The following is a 20827-nucleotide window of genomic DNA, read 5'->3' as shown; positions in this document are numbered from 1 at the left end:
TAAATTACACTCAAGATAGTGGAGACACTCGGATGCTTTTAGATTTGCATTGAGGTATATTTTGATATATTTGTTGGATTATTTTTACACAACACCTAAGTGGCTCTGTATGTATTTGGGCAGTGTGACTGACAAATATTTAAGTGTAACGTTTGCAATGCACTGGAATTGAGGGAACGTGGCCCTCAATTCCAGTGTGAAAGTCTAAACCTGAGGCATGGCGCCCTCTGCTGGTAGCGTTGGACCTTACTTCATCTCTTGACAACTGGATATACAAAGACTCGGTTGATTTGCTTCTCAAACAACTGCATTCATACGTGTAGATGTCAAAACTATTTAAGATGATCAACAAACAAAGCACCACGGACAACAGACACGTTTAACCAATTTATTCATGAACATACACAAACAGTTATTGAGTACATTAGTAGCATAGCATTTTGCCTTGACAACAGCTGCTCGGCAGGACCCTACACAGACCCTGTCACGCCCTTTTCCAATAACTATCTGAATACTCCCTGCAGATTGAAGAAGTACCCTGGCTCACCACAGTGGGGCACCAATCCTGCCCGTCACAACCAAAAGCTGGCTGTAACGCAAACTAAAAAAAAGAAAGGCATTGAGAACGGAGTGGGGAGGGGGGAAAGCTACGTTGTCTTCTCAGTCCCCCTCCTAGCTTTTAAGTATTGCTCTGACATGCTTCTCCATGGCGTCCTGGGTAACAAAGGAAGAGGGTTGGGAAAGTGGGAGGGGGGGATGGTGGGTCATCGGCCAGGCGAAGGCCGGATCACGCTTCCACTCTTTCACAGTGATAAAAATGAACCATGACCTCAGGGGCCGGGCTGAGGCAGGTCAGTCGCTCAGACCATCAGGAATTGGCGACGGCAAGGCAGAATTGCTATCCAAAAAAAAAAAAACTGAGCACAAGGGATTTTTCAGTGGTGGTCTTGGCGAACCTGATCCTCATGGCAACAGATGTTTCATAACCTGATTATTGACTTTCCCTTCCTCGTCACCTGCTGTGCTACATCTGCCCAACCACCTGCTCCTTCAGTGCATCTCTCCAAACAAGCCAAGTGTGCCTCCCACAGTAAAAAGGTAATGCACTTAAAATCAGATAGAAAAAGTCACACTTTTCACAGCAGGGTTAAGAGTGCAGAGCCCCCCACCCCCCCTCCACGCCCTTTCAAGGTGTGTCACATTGAGACAAAAAGTGCCGCTCACAGGGACAAGACAGCTAACTGATGACAAGAGAGGACGCCACCGGTACACCACGTAGTACAAAGTGCTATAGAAAATACGACGTCACGCCACTGTGAGCCTACATGGAGCCTGAAGCGCAAGGTGTAAGCAGGCAAGGAGGCGCCTTACAGGCCCGTCCTGCCAAACTGTCTCATCCTCTTCCTCATCTACAGGAATTCTCTGGAATGTTAAGAGACCTCAACACGGAATAAATGAGGAAGGGCTCGACACAAACTTCATTTCTGTTCAATTTAGCAGCACCAAACACATCCTCCGCCCACCGCTTTGAGAGGTGGCAGCGTTCACTCGCGGTGCCGGGCCAGTCTGCTTACTGGAATGTATGGAGTGGAAAAGAGTCGAGTGGAAGTGGCGTAGGAAGCAGCCAAGATACCGCCTCGGGATCCCCTCGCGCAGCAAGATGACATAAACTGGGAACGACAGTCGGCTTTGCAGGGTCGCGATCCGCCCTCCCTCGCCAAAGATCGATACGCTACTGTTTTCACAAGTGCTAAAGGCCCCCCCCTCCCCCGCTACGAATTTAAAAATATTCACCTCGGAAACCGGAACCGACCAACCCGGAGCTTTGGTAGCAGGAAGAGGAAAAAGAGGAAGAGAGGAAGGGGATGAATTTGTTGTTACCGCGATGCAGTCAAAACCACAGCTGTTGTCTAAGAGCAAAAACAACAAAAGACTCCACAAGGACCCAAACTAGTTTAGCAGTGAAGAGACATGTTCATGCTTTTTGAGGGGAGTTTTTTTTTTTTTTACCTGTATTCTATCTATTGTACAGAGAAGGAGGAAGAAGAGGAAAGAACAGGTCTAGTAAAATACTATATATAGTGAGCCTCACAGCTCCCAGTATAATACCATGAGTTTTTGTAACAAAAATCTTGAAACCTTTTTTTTTTTTTTCTTCAAATTCTCTAACAAGAAAAATACAAAACATTATAAGGCGGTCAAGTATCTATTTTTATCCTTTTGTCAGTTTTTTTTTGTTTTTTTGTTTAAATTTGAGAAGCGGTTACAGTGCAGTTGATCCTCCAGGCAGCCGGGGCAGGTCTCACTGCTGCTTGCACTCAGCTGGGGGGGCTGCATCCTTCTGCAAGAAGGGGGGCAGGGGGTTATTAGGAGGAACGCCACTCCAGCACACACACGCACACACATGCACACAAAACCGTCTAAGCACTAATAGACCCCTTCTAAACTCATTTGTGAAGGATTTTCCTCAATGTTTCTAGAGCAGTGTAATACAGCGACGTTTATTATTGCTGATAAACTCATGAGAATACAGAATCATGTTCAGGACACTGCACGTGAATTGAATACCTGAGTGGTATGAAAAAGCACTTGTTTTGAGGGCATAAAGATTTCTTGGAAGGTTCCAGACGTGGTTTTAATGCGCCTTGCTACACGCATCACATACAAGTGGGATGTCCTGCAGATCCTGGTATCAATTTGTCCATATATTGTTTCTGGTGAACTCCAGATGTTGCAAATTTGACTTTCCCAGATTATATATTTTTGTTAAATTCAGTGGTGTTTTTGTTCAGTTGAAAGCGTTTCACACCCTATGCTAACACTTCACAGTGCAACACGGAGCAGCCCTTCATCTCTCTGCAGACTGATATGGGCTATTGACTGGAAGATGAGATCTGGCTGTTAGTCCTGCTATAATGGCAGCTGAGGTAAGAACACTGCTGAAATAGCCATCTGCCATCTATAGGCTGAAAGGGAAACATTTATCTAAGGCAGCACATCTCCCTGTCTAAAGGCACTTAACACATGCATATAGAAACAGCAGCACAATGTGTGTTTAATCATGTTAACATCAATCATGTTAACACAAAGGAGGATAACGATCATGGACGAATGGACCAATGATGTTTAAATGGGTACGGCACGGAGACATTCAAAAGAAAAGCACAGAACTCAACACGTAAGGCAGACAAAACCTCCTGAAACTCAAAACTGGCCCGCATTTGTGGACGGGACGTCGAGATGGCAGAAAGAAAACAAAAAACGGGGGAGGGGCTGGAGTAGCTTCAACATACAGAAACCATACAGTGCAAATGCAGAGCTCACTACGGGGTCAACGTTTAGAAAAAAACAGCAAACCACGAAGTTAGTAAATCAGAGGAGTGCAGCACGGCGGCGGGAGAGGGTGGAGGGGTGACAGGGGTGAATGGATACGGGCAAAAAGGAGAAGAGCCAGAAAAGAAAACAAAGTGAGGGGTGAGGCGGGGGATGGGGTACCATGATGGTGGTAAGCTGACAATTCACAAGCTGTACCTACCAGGACAGGGTTATTTTCTACTGTCACCACTTAAACCTAGTGAGGAAAAATTTAAAAAAGGAGCTGACATAGGGTGCCAAAGTGACTGGAGATGAAGAAACATTAATGAATAGGAGAAAACAAAAAAACTAGCAGAATACAGAATGTCAAAGAGGCCTCGGTACGGCGAAGAGGAAGCAGACAGGTCATGCTAATTTTGGTGCAGCCAGGGACGCCTTACAAGCCCCTAATCTGGGCTTATTTTGGTGTTTACAATCAAAAGCCAGCCTGACGTGCCGTCGCTCAGGCAGAACACGGGCCGGATCAGTACCAAAACACAACTCTGGTTATGGCACTGTTTCGCCTACAAGGTCATTTGTGTGGAGGAGGAAATCAATCAAATGATGGAGAAAACATGGGGGATAACGCTCAGATCTCATGGTTATAATGCCTTTGTTCGTTCCGTTTACCTTAACTGTTATTTCATGTTTGAGTGAGCGATTTTGCAAGATTTGATGATCAATAATTGTTTGCTCTCCACACAGTAAAGGAACAAATACTGTTCATGTTCTAAACGGTGTCTGGGGTTTCTTCACATTTGTAACATCTGATAAATTTGGACAAATGGCCGCATGTGATAACTAAATTTAAAGACGCTCCAATCTGGTTAAATGCATCCAGTGAGCATTTCACTGAAGGCTATAAAGGCAATTAATCAACTAATGTTCAACAAAAACTGTAATCCGCTGCAATAACCAGTAGAAATAAAATCAGGAAGCAGGTAATTACTTAAAAACCACACCTGCACTTAAAATTGGATGCGTCTGTGTTCAGTCAATACTTGAAATAAATAACAGGCTGCCCAACTCTCCCTTCTGCACACCCTCTGTTTATTCACCAATGTTTTCTGCTACATTTCCCGTCTGATTGAGGCAACATAGCAGAAAAAACATCACTCAACCGAGCATACAGAGCAACCTGTTATTAATGTGTCTCAACAGAGTCAAAACGCTCCAGCAGGCATAAGAGCACACAGGTTCCTATTTAAATTTAAATGTAATCATTTCATTTGCATTCACTCATGTCCTCACTTTGACTTTACCATTACTATATTGCATCATGCTGTTGGCTTCAAGTTAAGGGAGTTTAGTAACAGCATGCAGCAGTCAGACGTAACTGACCGAGTTATGAAGTAAATACAGGCTCAAGAACAGGTTAAGGACCAGTGATATACAAAAAAATGTAATAGAAAGTTAAGCGCTAGTCGTGCTTTCTCTGCAAGCCAAATCAAGATCCAGACACAAAATTAAAGGTGACGCAAACCAAAAGCTGGTGTACAATGAGATGCATTTGACAGTATGTATTCTGTATGTTGAAACATCAGGGCAGCAGTTCTCAGCCAGCAGCTCTGGACTCCCAGAGGTCGCCAGATGGGTTGAGTTCTTTATGTAGCATTTACTTGCAAACCCAGTCACAGGTTCATCACTGAACAAACAAAACATACTGTTATTAATAATGTTTCCTCAATAAATAGACGACAGAGGAAACGCTTAACATTCTGTCAATTCACCCATAAGCAGGATGGAAAGGACAAAGAGAGCCTACAAGGCTGAGAACTGCTGAGTCAGAACTTCTTTAGGACAGCGATAATGGTGCAAGGTAAAGTGTGTGTGTGTGTGTGTGTGTGTGTGTGTGTGTGTGTGTGTGTGTGTGTGTGTGTGTGTGTGTGTGTGTGTGTGTGTGTGTGTGTGTGTGTGTGTGTGTGTGTGTGTGTGCGCGCGCGCGCGCGCGCGCTCACCTTGGGATCATAGTCGGGGTCATTCTCCTCATCAGCCTCCTCCTCTCCTTCCTGAGCAGAACAATTTAAGTTAAGGGCTTTCCTTGGGACAAAGGCTCATCTTTCACTGCAGTGACATCACCAACTTTTTTAATACAGTTCTGTTTAGTCTTACCTCATCATCTGCCTCCTCCCCCTCTTCATCGTACTGCAAATCAAACAAACCAATTAGCCACAAACTCATCAACAGAGTCCATGTTATTATCAGCTGTCACAAACAACTCTTATTCTCGTCTTTAACATCACAGATAAAACCAAACAAAGCCGTAACACACAAAGACGGGACTTCAGAGATCAGACGCTGCCACTCACATCGTCATCGTCGTCCTCTATGGCCTCGCCTGTGAAGTACAGCACAGCCCGGGGAACGATGCGCTCACGGATGAAGTGGCCAATTTCGAAGTCAGCGGCCAGGACGGCTTCTGCGTCTTCATCCTGAAGGCAAACGGGCTCCGTAAGTACGCGCAATGTTCCTAAATGTGTCCGACGTGTGCCTTTGAGTCACGTTTAAAGCTGTTCAATGCAAAGAAAATATTCACTTACCAACTCTCCATTTTCTGGAACTGCAAAACACAAAAGAAAAGGAGTGAAGTTAAATTATGTATGCGAGCATCTACATGAAAACAAAGATTTTAATAGAGCAACAACAAACTGAAGCAATGTGAATTTTCACCTTCTGGTGGGGCGAAGAAGTTGAAGAAGGAGTCGTTGGGGATGGTTTTGGTGACCGTCCTGACTGTGCCGCGGCCCTTGTGCTTCTGTTTCTTCTTGATTGTTTTCAATGTGACGTTCTTACCCTTTGTCCATTCAATCGTGCAACTGCGGGGGAGACAGGAGGATGGGAGAAGAGAGAGCTTGAGGCTTTGGGACTCCAACTATCAATTCTGAGTGACAACTTTGATTTATCTTAGGCATACTCTACTCTTCCATCCTTTTCATAACCAACCCCATATGGCTGTTTAACAACACTGAGGGAGGAAGTGGTACAGAAGACAGCCTCACCCTGTGCAGCACATAATCTCTGGCCCATCGAAGGAGAAGGGGTCACTCTCGTCTGGCTCCGACCTCATCTTGTAGGTTTTTGTCAGCACTGTGTTCGTGAAGAACTCATTTGGCTCGAAGTGGAACTCTAATGTGAAACTCTGGAATGAGACGGAAGGACATCACCATTGTGGCTTACACAAGAAAGACTGCCAAAGTCAACCGTTCAATCTGTCCTGGTGCAGAGCATCAGGCCAACTCACCATGGGCTGCCCGGGGTCTGAGAACATCACCTTGATATCTTGTAAATGTTTAAGGATGGGTTCATCATGTTCCTGAAGAAGAATAAAACAAAGCATGTCATTTAAATGTCTCCTGGTACTAAGGATACCACGTACACCAAGTATCCTAGTGATGTGTTCGAACACCAGAACATCAATCAGCCCCGCCCCCCTAAAGAAGCGGGCATTTATCATCTCCTCCAATTTGGGTAGAAATGTGTCCTCAAAGGTGAGCGCTCAGAATAACTTTGTCTTGCTTTGCAGTTGACCTTTCCCTTCTGTGGAGACAAATGGACCGACGCCAGGTCAGCAATGTGCCTCCACAGCACAACGGAGCCAATTGACCTCTTGCTGTTGGGGTCATTTAATCAGGTGTGTGTAGTTCCTGTGTGCCCACTTCTTACTGAGACATTGTTATTTTTTCTTTATGTGTTATAGCTTGTTTTTGTGTCCCTTGTATTTAATCCTTCCGACAGGAGTACACTATTTGGCCAGCAGGTGGCAGCAAAGTCTGCGGCGTTCTGTGCTAGGAGGAGCTTCTTTGTGGCTTGACCCATTTTCGACCAGCAGCCAGGGCGAGCCTACCTGCAGCATGTCACTGAGCAGGTCCACGTTTTTGAACACCGTTAACCAGAACTCTGGGATTCCTTTGGGGTCTTCCTTTTCCTCGTCCTTCTTCTCCTCCTCCAGCTTGGCCTTCTCCTTCATCTCCTCCTGATTGAAGAGGGGGGACAAGCACTTTCTGTTTAAAATAGCACTTACTAAAAAAGAACACCTTGCACCATATTGAGGAGCCTTCATGTAAGAAGATGGCAGACTGCACTGAGGACTAGATGAGCAAGACAGAGTCGAGCAGGAGATTTGGCTCCATTCAAAAATCATTACATAACTTATATTTAAATGTCAGTGCAGTGCTGCTTTGCATCCCAGATACGTAAAAACCAGTGGTAGTAATAGAAACAACTATATCAGATATCGAAGCATTAACAAGATGGTGTGGATAAAATAATCCACATGCATTAATCAAATGTGAACAGCAACAGACGAGTATCGAGATCTGTTGTGTGAGACCGTGTGTGATCAGTGAGACAGGACTGGCATGCAGGTGTATACGTCACCTGTACCTGCTTACTTACTGTCAGCTCTTCCTCCTCCTCCGTTTTCCACTCGCACTCCTCATCTGTGGGCTCGTAGGCTGCTTTCACGATCTCGCTTCTCTGCGAGGAACAAGAAGAGGTTAAAGTCGTGACACTCAAGTAATGCATCGCTGATTAATTAGTGCTTTATTTATTGCAATATTTGATGCTGAAAAACATAAAAGTGCAAGAAAATAAGGCAATACAAGAAAGGTCCTCCAGTAGGTATATTTCCATATATGTTCAAACGGGTTCTACTCAAAGCATTCATTTCATCCACATAGACACGTTACTCCATATACTCTTTAAAACCGTACTGGGTTTCAATCCTGGACGTGGGACAAGACGTGGTCGCTTTATCTCGGTAAACCCGCAGTTAACATGCAAACCAATCTCCTGTTAACACCGCTTAGTGAGGCAGGAAACGGGGCCATTGTTGATGTGAACCACCGCCTGCTGGTGTAACTCGACTCGTCTTAAATCTGATCAAGGGCAGGGTTGAGTGCAGGGTCAACTCTGTAGTAATGACAAAGGGCTTAACATGCTACAGTGTTTGAAAATCTCAGAACAGGGTCAGCGCAGAACACGCCAGACTGGATTGCACACTAGATATCAATACAACACAGTTATCACCTCACGAGTCCTGCACGTTGAAGCAGGTCAAGGACATTGTTAAGACTTGAGATGGGAGGTTGTCTGATGGGAAGGACAGCAGTACAAATGGGCATAAACATGCTAGCCTGATCAGGGTTACAGATGCTGAGGCAGAATGCGTCAACGGCAACGTTAAGACTCGAGACAACGACTGTGAGAACAGCCTTGCGTTTCAATGTCCCTGTTATTCAGAATGCAGGGGGCGAGCCAGGAAGTGCAAGAGTGAATGGGGCCATCTGCACGTACAAGTTCACCTCAGTCCCTTAATAAATCATCCCTGCTGCGGGGTCAATTTGTCCATTTCAGGGTTTGAAATAAATTCAGTGTGACAGCATGTTTTTAACCCTTTCCAAAAAAAATAACCACCACCATCATTTCAACCAGCAGTTAGAAAGGTTGGCTCACGTATGAAGTATATGATGTGTGAAGTATTCAGATTCCTTAAGTGAGCAGAGTGCCGGGCCATTCCGCTTACACAACTACAACAACTACACAAGCTAGTAGGAATTCAGCCTGATCCAACAACCAGAACCCTGCATAGCTGGACAACTGTAGCAGCGACACTGTGTCTACTCGGCAAGATGTATAAAGTTACGTACTTTGTCGAAGAGGGGCTGGTAGAGAGCGGCGTACTTTCTCTCCAGTTCATGTACTTCTTCATAGAACTTTGCCTCGATGTGAGCGCATTTGACCTGGAGGTTCTTGAGGGCGTTGACACGTCTCTTAACGACCTTTGGTAAACTGTGGGACAAAACGAGAAGATTGTTGTTAATCCAGTAAACATATTCTCCATTTTTGGGGATTTCAGTACATTTTCAGATATTGCAATATAGAACATTGGTACATTTCCCTTTGCCCTTACATTACAGATAATCACAAGCTAAAATGTGTCAGAGTTGCAGTGAAGTGATTGTTCTTTACAGTAAATAAAGCTTCTACCCATTTATCCAAAAGAAATACAATCATACATATCAAACCGAATCATTGTATTTCAGGAAAAAAACAAACTCAAACATTTTAATCAGGTCTATGCAGGCATATTGCGCAATGCAAAACTCAAAAGGCATTTTAAATACTTGGCTTAACATTTTGGTTCCCCAACCTTGTAGTCTTACACAGAATGTGTGGTTACTGGGGTGAAAATGCCACCGACAGAGAGACTTTGATCTGCTGAGAGCTTTAGAGCAGAGCGGTGCTTTCCCCAAGAGGAGAGTCAATAACTCAGGTTGGCCATCCAAGCAGCCACTTTGAACCAAGTGAAACTATGCCAAGGACAGGCTTTATTGAGATTTGTTTCATTTGTACAGATTTATTGCTTTATCGCGGCTTGGCACCTGGTGTGTATAACAGCAGGCGCCTAAACATTGTTCCAATTTAAAAGGTGTTTCTTTTATCTTCAATTCTTAATGGGTCTTTAAGGATTTTGAACAGCCTGGCATATCTAGAATACACTTCTTGGCACAGAACATCTGAAAATGACATTATGCATCCCAAATGCATCGGGAAGCATTGAGAGGCTGCACAGAGACCGTATGGCCATGTAAATATTGTGCACCGCCCGGGAATGGAAACATCTTCGGTCCTACGTGCCTGGACGCCCCAACTGGTGAGCTCAAATTTGTCGTTGAGTGCCAAAGGCCTGACGAGTGGATCAAAGAGCTGCTTACTGATGGTGCTGCTGTGGAGGAGGGCGACGGGCAGCGTGCCCCCCCCCTCCAGCTGAGGCTGCCTTTAAACAGCATCGCGGAGGCACAGACGCCAACTTTTTCCTCCCTTCATTTGCTTCATTTGCGCCCTGGCACTTCTACAGGCTATCGCTTTGATGACAGAATATGAACTGGAAGTCTTCGTGGCATTTTGGGAGGATCTCCTCCAAAAAGCATTACTTTTGATTGGTGAACTCCATCTGGCTAGAGTTTTTGCTAGAGAATGATGAAGTATTCTAGCCACAGTGCAAAATGCCACGGCAATAACTTTAACAGGCATTTTAGCCACTTTTATTCATTCCTGTGAAATGAAAAAAAAGGCATTCCAGAAATAGCCAGGGTTTTGTGCCCTCCTGCTCATTTTAAATGTCGGATGTTTCCAGGAATGTAAAGTGTATTTTTAGTCACTTTACTCTGTTGTAGTCAAGACCGATTCCGGTGCCGTACTTTGATTTACAACTCTGCGATTGTCTGATTATAAAAGGTCTGATTGCTTCACCTTAGAATATACAATTTGCATCTAAATCATTAATTTCTAGAACACAATTTTTTCCAAATCCCTGCCTGGAGAATATAAGCTCTGGTATCACATAAGATTACAGTAGTTGGGGGCAACTTCACGAGTTTTCATTGCAAATTGGAAACGCCACAGTAAAGTTCCTTAAATCAAACTTGTTCAGATCATGTCTCACCTCTCCATGTACCCTGACGGTGAGCCGTTCAGACCGTCAAGCCTTTCCTGCAATGCAGCCAGGATCTGTGGATTCTGCATCATTTGCACGGTCAGCTGGCGAGCTGCACACACACACAAGAGTCAAGAGTACAATATGAAGGCAGATGAATTAACTGAACTGTGTTAGCAGGAAAAAGCGGTTATCAATCACAATGTAGTGTAAAATGTCAACTTCAAGGAGCATACAAAGGTTAAATTGCTGATATTTCGACGAGAACAAGATTGAGTCGGTTGGTTCTGTTAAATTTAACTCCTGCTCTGACAAAGCAGCTCTATCGAGGTCAGGAATGATGGAACTGCACAAAAATCCCTTCTGTAGAATAGCAGCCTCTTGTGATTTGGAGTTTCTACTCATCAATATTATGACTCGGTACTCCTTTATTTGAGGCATACTGCACTTTCAGCACTGTGTTAAATACTTCTGTTTTCTAGTTGGCACACCCTACAGAGATCATGCCCAGATAAAACCAGAAAGAGGGGATTCCTGCCTGCAGTTCACTAAGCCATCCAAGCCTATATTTAAAAAGGTGGCAGTAATACAAATTTTGTGGAATGACAGAAGGTAAACTGACAGGTCTATTTATTTTCATGTGTGTGTTAAGAAAAAGAAAAAGTATAGGAAGCAAAAATTACACTGCTCCACTGCTGACAGACTTTCACTCACATACACAAGCATAAGGGAGCCGTCACTTAGGTGTGTGAGCGTCTGTGTCAGTCCGTGCCTGCCGGATGCGCTTAGCCTGAACAGCTGAATCACGTCGCGTTATTGGTGTGAGCAAATGCTGCATAGACGGGTGGCAGTCAGTAATGGAGAGTGCACTCCCGTTATGCCAGGTGACAGTCGGTACAATCTAAATGTGACATATTGTGTGCACCCGTCAAAGCTCAGGGAGATTGCTGTTGACAGGTGAGCAGATTAGAAGGACTTGCAGTCACTTTTCAATGCCGACACAGCCTTGGCATTTCCCTTGGGACGCATATTCAGCGAGCGTAGCTGAGCTGTGCATCAAGTCAAACAAACACGTTCCTGTCTTAATGCACATGAATGTTTGATGTAAAAATCGTGGCATGCCTCTTCTTGAGGTCATTAATGTGGAGGTCATTAATATATCCACTCTACTCTTAGCCTTGTTCATACATTTTGATACACAAAGAGACACGTTGAGTGAGTTATCTAGATGTGTAAATGGTGGATACTGTGTGTAATTTAGACTGACAGAAGCATGTTTAGTTTAGCCATTTGTTTTGGAAAAACTCAAGATTCCCACTGCATCTGTGAAGTGTGAATATGCGATATGGGAAATTTGTGAAGTGCCCCAACAAGCGTTTGCACTGCATGTAAGCAGTAGCAAGCCGAGTGTTTATTAGTCATGCATTTATAATCCTCACTCTGCTTCTAGAGCTCATGCAAAGCTTCCCTATGAGCGTGGCGGCTATGACAGATCAGTCCTACGCAGTGGGACGGAGTGCTCCTTTAAGTCGGGGCTTTTAAAACTCTTTTCAAGCTTGCTAAAAATAGACAGGGCCAAACAGCCATCTAAATCTATTCACAATGCACTGGGAGCAGACTAATACACGAGAAACCATCTGAATCATTAATTGAGCTTCAAAGGATGCATAAACAACTTCTACATCCTAAAATAAAACAGTTTAGGGCCCCACTGCTCGTATCTGGGCCTTAGGACGGATACTCCAGACTTCTACGATGACAGTAACATTTTATATATGTCAAGTTGTCTCTGCACAAGATGACTCAAGATGGTTTTCATTAACCATAATTACACCAGCAATTATCTGCAGCTCTGTTTTTGTAGGACTGTACCTTTGCTGTTTTCATCTTCTCCCGTCTCCTCCTCTTCCACTTCCTCCACGTCCTCCATATCTGCCGGGTCCATCTCAGCTTGGTCTTTGCTGCTCACGGAGCCACAGAAGAGGAGGAAAATCAGAAGGGGAAGGTCAGCCAAAACACAGACGCCTCAGAGTGTTTATGAGGGCAGGGAATTACCACCAGCCACCAAACAGCTTCTGGCATATTTAGACTGTGGCTGCCAGCAAGATTGGCGACTCTCACAGCCCCTTAGGCAGCTGACCAAATACTGCTCAAGCTCCTTTTCCATTCTAAAAAGCCGATTGGTGAGACCGTTCAACAGAAATCAATCCAAGCACACACACTCAGGTAGCTACACATTCACACATAGAAGCTGCTCATGAAGATCAGCCTGGTGCCGGTGCAGTGCCTTGCTCATGTACACATTTTCATTTGATTGAACAAAGATTTCACTCAATTACATACAATTGTAATCTCTGATGCTGAGAAGCTCAACGATGGACTCAGTTACCCATGATGCCATTCATTACAGTGAAACATGACTCTAAATGCAGTGCAAGAGACTAAATAAACTCAGTTCAATTAGTGGACAGAAGTGAGTGAATGTGCATGCAAGACATTGAGACGTGATCTATAACCTCCCCCTTTGTATCATGTGACCCCCCCTCCCCACTACGGGTTGACCAATGTCAAGGTCCATCAGTCATGTGTTGGAAGGGGTTTTGAAGCTTGTTTGTGCCGCTGGCAAACACAACCTGAGCCTTGGCCTGCCAGTCCAGGAGGCTGCTGGTTTACATTTTAAAGCTGGTGTGCATGCATGCACGCACTGGTCACTGTTGTCATAAACAACCCTGTCGGCATTAGATGTCCTAAATAGTCCATCCCATTATTTAAGTGTCACAGAATGAATGAATTACCAACGGCATTCTGTGTCCATCAACAGCAATGCATACCATCAAAAAGTCCTAGAGCAGTGAGTAAAAGCATCGACTAAATGGGATGTTGGCACCGAGACGTTCCTCGGGTGTGTCCGAATAAACGCCAATATTTGTGAAAAAAAATTGACTCATGATAAGTTGCATTGGTGCAAGCATGGAGCAAACAGTGTGTATGTACTTACTTGTCTGCCATCTTTGCAGAGTCTCAAGAGTTGCTAAAAGATAAAAAGAAAAAAAAAGGTTGGACAAAGTTAGACATCTGCATGCTGGTAACTAGTCATTCTTAGTAAGGGTGGTGTCAAAGCCCAAAGTGGGCATTGGAAGATTGGCAGTTGAGAGGGGCCGTTTTAATAGCTGTCCAATGTTAATTAATCTGGCTGTAAAACTAAAGGCTTGCTGCTCCTCAAGAAGCAAGTCATGTCCCCCAGTTCTCGTAACGTACAGATAGAAGTGAACCCTGAAGTTGGTAATAACCCAGGTCCCCTGTGCTTCCTGACCAGTCTGTGAGCTGAAGCGGGAAAGTCAAATAAACTGAGATCGCCAACAGAAAGAAAATGGAGTGAATAAAATACATAAGAATCTTAACTTATATTTGAGGTTGAACAAGATGCATTGTCTAAAGTAATTCCTTCATGTCTGTGATTACACATTGCAGTTGTAGAAACATGTATATTTGGCAGAAATCCTACTCAAATGATAATCTGCTTTAAGTCATGTAATGACGGCCTTTGTGACAGCGATCATCAAGTAGTTTCACCCATTTTGAGTCACTTATGATAATCCACCACCAATGCTTATGGACATTTTCCATTTGACTTGTGACGTCTTGTTCCAGTGTAGCCCAGCTCTTGTATGCTATGTTGTAGAGGTCTAAATCAACGTAATGGTTAAGATGGCTCCAAAATGTCAGATAAGTATGTGAGATAAAACTGAGACCGTGTGACTTTCCTAAACCAACACCACGAAGGCTGTTTGAAATATGACAATGTTAATATAAGCAGACGAGTGGACTCATTACCGATAATATTTCCCAGTCCTTTCTTACAGTAAAGACATCCCACTGCGGCAACAGGAATATATAGGAATCATGTATCACACACCACAACCAGTCACAAATAATAAAATACAGTCATATGACAGAGCTGTCTATCATGATAGCGTTTTGTGGCCTAAGTGAAAGCTGTCAATTCTTAGATGGGAAAATCCTGTCTACATGCTTTTTATCCCAACAGACACATAACATGAGTTAACTATGCAACCACATTAAGGGCCTAAAAACCTACACACCATCAGCTTTAAGTGAAAGAAACTAAGTAATCCTACTCCTCAAAAACAATAGCTGTGTGTGCACTACCATCCAGGTGGAAATGCATAAAGAAATGCATACACAAGGAACCCTATGCACCCGTAAACACGTTTCACTGACTGTGTATTTGAGCTTTAGACCAAAGCACAGCAAAACCCATTCACATTAAAAATTCCCGGTATCAGCAGGGCTGCAAGATAATCAAGATTCTTGTCTTAGCACGTCATGCTGTTGGAATATTGGCATATCAGCAATACAGATGTGCTTTTTCATAAATGCCGCAGCTGGGGAAAAAACAAAATGGAACAGACGCTCAGGAGAAATGTGACGCTGAAACAAACAACCCCCCCAAAAGATGTCCTCAATAAAGTATTTGGATATTTAAATATTTGGAATACACATATCTACCAAATCACCAAGGTCACATTTCCAAACACGGTAAAAGTTGGATTCTACTCCTGCTGAGGATTTTTTTTTCCAAATGACCAAAAACACCAGTATTAGATTAAAATGGGCTTTGAAAGAGATCTACGCTTTCTGTGACACGCACATCATAGCTGTTGCACATTATGCTACAGGAAACGGGGGTTCCTCAGGCATGTAAACATTGGAACTGGAAAACGCCATGTTCCGGCATTTGTCACCAGGCATTATGTCAATTTTATTTTCAAATGTGTTTTTTCTTGTAAGTTTGGCTGGGACGCAAAACTTACATGAAACTAAACTGCTTAGGCACTGCGCGAAGATGTATAATATAAGGGAAACCTTGCAAGAATTTCCATAGTATAGAGTGGCTCAACCCTCACTGTGACCCTCTCCTCTCAGAACCCTCTTCCCTTGAAAGATTGATTACAACAACAGTCTTTTCAAGGAGGCAGATTGGCGGGACACATACAATTGGCATCCTTAAAGACGGACCATGACCTAGGTGGAGGCGATGGTGTCAAGACTCACAATCATTAAAATACCTGTAATTCAAACCCTATGCCTTGGGTGGTGGTTAAACAGCCTTGGGTGGCATCACTTGCAAGTAATTTTCAGCTTTTCCAATGGGATATGAACACTAATACAACAGTTTACTGTTGGCTGCAGTAAAACATTTGCGACTTTGTTTTAGATCTGTCGCTGTAGTTTAGGTTTTCTTCATTATATGGAAAATTGGCCCTGTTGACAAGGAGTCCCATCTCACCCTGCCAGTTCCAGTCACATTCAAAACCACTTTCTGACTTGATTATTATCCAACAAAATAAGATGTTTGCATTGTACTTCCTGGGGAAAAACCCGTTTACCATAAACCAAACACTTCAATGCATCTAAATCAAATTCTTTCAGGGGACAAACGACAACAGTTCTTAATCCTGGTGCCTGAATGGCACTGCTCTCCTGTCAACTTGATAATTGCATTCACCTAGCACCCGATGGGAAAATCAGCCCCTTATTAAGTTGCTACAATTATCAACACAGCAGAGTCTGAACCCAGAACTGAAAACTACAGCTCCCCAAATTGTTACTTCTTGCATAAGGGGATATTGTAGACAGGTATTGTAGTGAGCAGGAAGCTTGTTTAGTGGCTTAAAATGCTCAACACAATTCAATTAAAAAAAAGACAATACAAGAGCATGAACTGTACAATGTGCATCACAATATTGCACCCACATTTCTAACAATATTGTGTTCTCCACAATGCCTTAATTATTGATGGCAACATACTGCGAAAAGCTCTCAACAGCAACACAAACCTTTAAAAGAGACTGTCACACATTATGTGATGACAGAGCATTTCAAGAGGAGGTCAATAGTTGCTTTTTTCTGAGGACAGAAATAGAGAAAGGGACAACCGAAACATGAACCTGCAATTTGGACAAAATGCGCTACTGGGAGAGCAAGATGCTGCATCCATGGTGTGTGTGGATATGGCCAAGACGAGTCAACAGGAACTAACCAGACTAACCGACCAAACCTGCTCTTGATACACACATTGCATATACACAGAAGAGTTACTGGTGAATATTATATACTTGTACCTAACAGCAATGCCTTGCAATAACATCCTTTCTGCTTTTCTTCAGGAGGTTGTTGACACATCTAAAAGGTGTTGGCTCAACAATATTGCACACTTAAACACAGTATCTAATGGTGGTGTATCAGACTCTGCTATTCCGTCATGTTTCTAATTTCCTGTCCATGTCACCTCCACTTCCAAAGGCACACAGGCTACAGGCTCACACATTACCATACAGATTAATCAAGGCAAGATTCAGTCAACAAAAACAAAAACAGACAAAGCAGCAATTCACAGCAGAGTACTGTCAATTGCCAGGCATACTTAATTGCAATGGCAGTCTTCTTTCCTCTTCACGGCAAATATACCACTTCTTGGGGGTAAGCCTGGCAGACAGCGACGAGACTAGGCAACTTCCTTTGAAATGTTAAATTACAGAACACAAAATTGCAATGTCAACGGTAAGGTCAAGATACTGTTGCTTCCTGTTGCTGAAGATAAAAGTTTATTATCCCGAGGGAAATTACTGAAACAGTGTTGGACTCTAAAGCTACTTAAATAAACAATAATGGTGTCATCAGACTAGCAAAGTTGCAACATTGATGTCATCTTAACTAACAAGTATCAACAGTGGTGTCATCCAAACTAACATAGCTACAACGATGATGACAAATCTTATACACCACTAAATCTAGTTCATATTTGGCTCTTACATTACCACCACATCTGTCATCAGACTATCCCCTTTCTGAAAGAATCATTATCTGTGCCGTTTACTGTGCAGTAAATGAATATAGGAGACCTTTGCCCCTGGGTAGTGTCACAATGTCACTAAACACAACAAATACCCACTAAATTATCTGGCAAACTATTCAGATATGTAATCTGTATGTTACGAGTATCAACTGTTAGGAAACTGGTGAGTGACCAAGTACAGACATTTGATCTCGGATGCCAGATTTTGCTCCTCATCCAGCCCAGCGACCACGTGTTGCACGCACAAAAACGGCACCCCATCATTGGACTGAGACGGAGCTGGAAGGACGCATGCCCGCTCACTCTTAACGCACATTTCAACTTCGTTTACACCCAACAAGACGTCCGACCTGTTGAAACGCTTATCCCTCTAGACGTCAGAGCACAAAGCCCTGTCACTTCCTCCGCAAACAAGCCGACCCTTCACTAAGTAGACGGGCTAACTGTAGCCGGCCTGCTCACTCTTGTCGCCGCAACCGTCTGGGCTAGTCCCGCTAGCTGGTGTGCTACTAGCTAGATGCGCACTACTTGTAAGGCTGAGCAAGTGGGAGGACCAGTTTCGACAGACACGGTGCTAGCAAATGCGGGCCGGTTGGGAAGTGCTGCCAATGGTACGGTGACATCGTTTAACCCGCTTCCTTTGTGCTGCGATGCCGGTTTGTAACGCTACACCACCCGGCGTGTGTTCCCACGGAATAAGCTGAAGTCCCGTCCACACTTCCCCACCCTAATAACCATATTAAAAAAAAAAGGTCAAGTCCAGAAATACATGATACGAGACACGTGTGACGAAAATGCCGGAATCGTCGGTTGCGTGGCTATATTACCAAAGCAGCGGGTGTCAGAGTAAAAGACAACATAGTCCATTGTTAGTTATTTCAAATTACTGCACTCGTAACATTAACACATCATGGTGGAGCCAGGCTCAATGGCTGCTGCCGCCGTCTGACTTGACTAGCATTAGCAGGGGAGAACCGCCTTCCTCTACTTGTGTACAATACGCGACGTTCTACGAATTTAATATTTAAGAAGGACGCGGTGCTCCGGGGCGTTGACACCGACGCCGTTTCCGAGCGCTGACCCTTACCTTCGCTCTGTGTCCGGAGGCTGGACTGGGTGAGGTGGCACTGCGCAGTGAAGCGGTCCCGGGGAGAATAGAGACTCCGCTCCGATGGCGGTAAAAGGGAGAGGGATCCCGCCGCTCGCGCTCATATACATCCGACGTCATCACGTAAACCGGCAGTCACCGGGGCAACGCTGAGAATGGGAGGGGCGGCGGTGAGGGTCCCTGAGAGGAAGGAGGAGAAGGGTGGCAGTGGCGGGGAGAATATTATTATTATTATTATCATCATCATCATCATCATCATCTTCATTTGATTGGAGAAGGTGTCTTCCTCCTCATTCATTCTCATCATCATCAACAGTGTCAGAGAAACTGTGATGATAGCAGTGTGATTCATCCACCATCAAGCACCAGCCACAGTGTTACTAACACCCAGCACACTGCTCAGCATCATCCCTCAATATCTGGCAGGTGCCCAAAGGTCATGAATGTCATCCAACACTTTCCCACAAGAGGAAGTCTTCCCCTGAGTGGCAATCATGTCAGGGAGTCAGAAAAGCAAATATTTCCCTGAGTCATGTCTGGCCAGCAGAGCAGGAATAAACAATAATAATGATAATAAGTGTAGATTGTAGAGGCTGACTTTCTTCTTTTAGAGTGGGTGCTCACCACAACTGGAGACTCCCATGCCTTACTCAAGGGCATAGTGAATGTAGTTAAAGAGGGTACGATGGATGGATGTTTGTTTACAGCTTTAGTCCCCTCAAAGGCTTGTTTGAAATAAGAAAAAATCTGAAGTGTACCGGAATCAATAGGGTGCTGGCTTTTTGTGGCCGATATTATTTGAGAGTAAACAACATGAATACCTCATATAGTAGATATACTGTACATCAGAGGCATTTTAAGCAAGCATTCTTTCTTTTTTTCTCATACTACACAAAATTGAAATTTATTGTTATGAATAATAGCTATAAATATACAGATACAACAAAACAATAAAGCATTTACTGTGCATGGTGCAGTTTGTGTTTGCCTGGATGCCAGTTTGTGAAACCAGAGGTTGGTCCAAATAGGCATATAACTGGCAGCGCACCTACCGTATCCATTTTGTAAACAAATTAGTTTCTTCACAATTAAGTCTGTACTTATATATTCAATCCAGTAACATTTTGTGAATGCAGAGGTCAGTTCATTTGTCAAATAATGAACTTCTCACTGTAAAGTTAAAGGTTTCAAATAACAAGGAGGCTCCTTCTCTAAACAAAATCCACACCACTGAGCTTGCATTTATGGATCCTGGACTGCTCAGCGTGTCCGTCAGCAGGATATCTGGTGGAGCTTCAAACTGAATAAGAGCCTGCAAGCAACAGTATCGGGAGCATAACTTCAATAAATTGCATTAGCTGCATCAGACCGCAGCCAGAGCCCTGCAGGACAGTCTGCAGTCTTGGATATGAAATGTATGGTAGGACACCAGAACGTGGCACCCTGAGATTGTCAAAGTGTGTTCTGTGTTTGGATGGTTACCACGGCTACTGCAGCAGTACCTCAGTTCAAATCAAAAGGAACCTTGATTCAGAAACACCAGACTCCATCTGCAACCTCTGCAGACGCTGTCAGTGTGCCCCTGAGCACAGTGGTTAACTGGCAGCAGCAGCAGATTAAGGTTATAGGGGAGGGCAGGAAAATAGTAAATATCGAATAGCTGTCAGCAAAATGAAGGATGTGTTGGCTCTGGTGAAGTGTTTTGTCAAATACGGAAATATTTAATACAAGACTATGAAATTACTATTACTGACAATAGACTACATACTATTTTGTTATTAGCAGTGTTATTAGCATTAGGTAAATTGTACTTCTCCCTTTTCCTGTCTCTCTCCGTTTTTCAAAACTTTATTCTCTCTTTTCCCTCTTTTTACAGTATGATTGTATATTGGAGCCTGCACATTCTATGTCTCAATGTTAAGGAATCATTTAAAGAATTCCAGGATTTGGCCTGGAGCCGAACATACCTCAGAACATACCTGCTTCTCCTGTGTGGGGTCTCAGGCTGCTGGGCCGCTTCCAACATATCCCAGCAGTCACTGGGCAA

The 20827-nt window shown here is 43.8% G+C and overlaps 1 protein-coding gene across 4 annotated transcripts; it reads right to left on the bottom strand.

Annotated features, from left to right (window-relative positions):
* Positions 1-374: 374 nt before the first annotated feature.
* On the bottom strand, positions 375-18873 carry nap1l1 (nucleosome assembly protein 1-like 1). Of its 4 annotated transcripts, XM_076151067.1 has the most exons (16): positions 18760-18873; positions 17241-17333; positions 13791-13823; positions 12665-12753; positions 10802-10904; positions 9003-9144; positions 7738-7830; positions 7199-7327; positions 6596-6667; positions 6354-6493; positions 6025-6170; positions 5895-5914; positions 5664-5786; positions 5467-5499; positions 5313-5363; positions 375-2341 (listed from the first exon to the last, which is right to left on the bottom strand). In XM_076151067.1, exons 3-16 carry the CDS (start codon positions 13799-13801, stop codon positions 2303-2305), a joined length of 1191 nt encoding a protein of 396 aa, XP_076007182.1. In that variant the 5' UTR covers positions 13802-13823; positions 17241-17333; positions 18760-18873; the 3' UTR covers positions 375-2302. The 4 variants fall into 4 exon arrangements, with proteins under 4 accessions (XP_076007182.1, XP_076007175.1, XP_076007189.1 ...); XM_076151060.1 differs by lacking the exon at positions 17241-17333 and having other exon boundaries at positions 18760-18869; XM_076151074.1 differs by lacking the exon at positions 17241-17333 and having other exon boundaries at positions 7750-7830; positions 18760-18869.
* Between the last annotated feature and the right edge of the window lie 1954 nt (positions 18874-20827).

Source organism: Genypterus blacodes, unplaced genomic scaffold, assembly GCF_046128005.1.
Source record: "Genypterus blacodes isolate CSIRO-AG114 ecotype Tasmania unplaced genomic scaffold, CSIRO-AGI_Gbla_v1 ptg000007l_1, whole genome shotgun sequence".
In the NCBI taxonomy this organism is placed as follows: domain Eukaryota; kingdom Metazoa; phylum Chordata; class Actinopteri; order Ophidiiformes; family Ophidiidae; genus Genypterus; species Genypterus blacodes.
This window is presented reverse-complemented; position numbering and strand designations above follow the sequence as displayed.

Bases quoted from the DNA above. Each gene is read 5' to 3' on its own strand.
- nap1l1 (XM_076151067.1), bottom strand. The intron at 6,668-7,198 runs GTAGGCTCGCCC...ATTCTTCTTCAG, and splicing joins TGCTCAGTGACATGCTGCAG to GAACATGATGAACCCATCCT. The intron at 6,171-6,353 runs GTGAGGCTGTCT...TCTCCCCCGCAG, and splicing joins GAGATTATGTGCTGCACAGG to TTGCACGATTGAATGGACAA.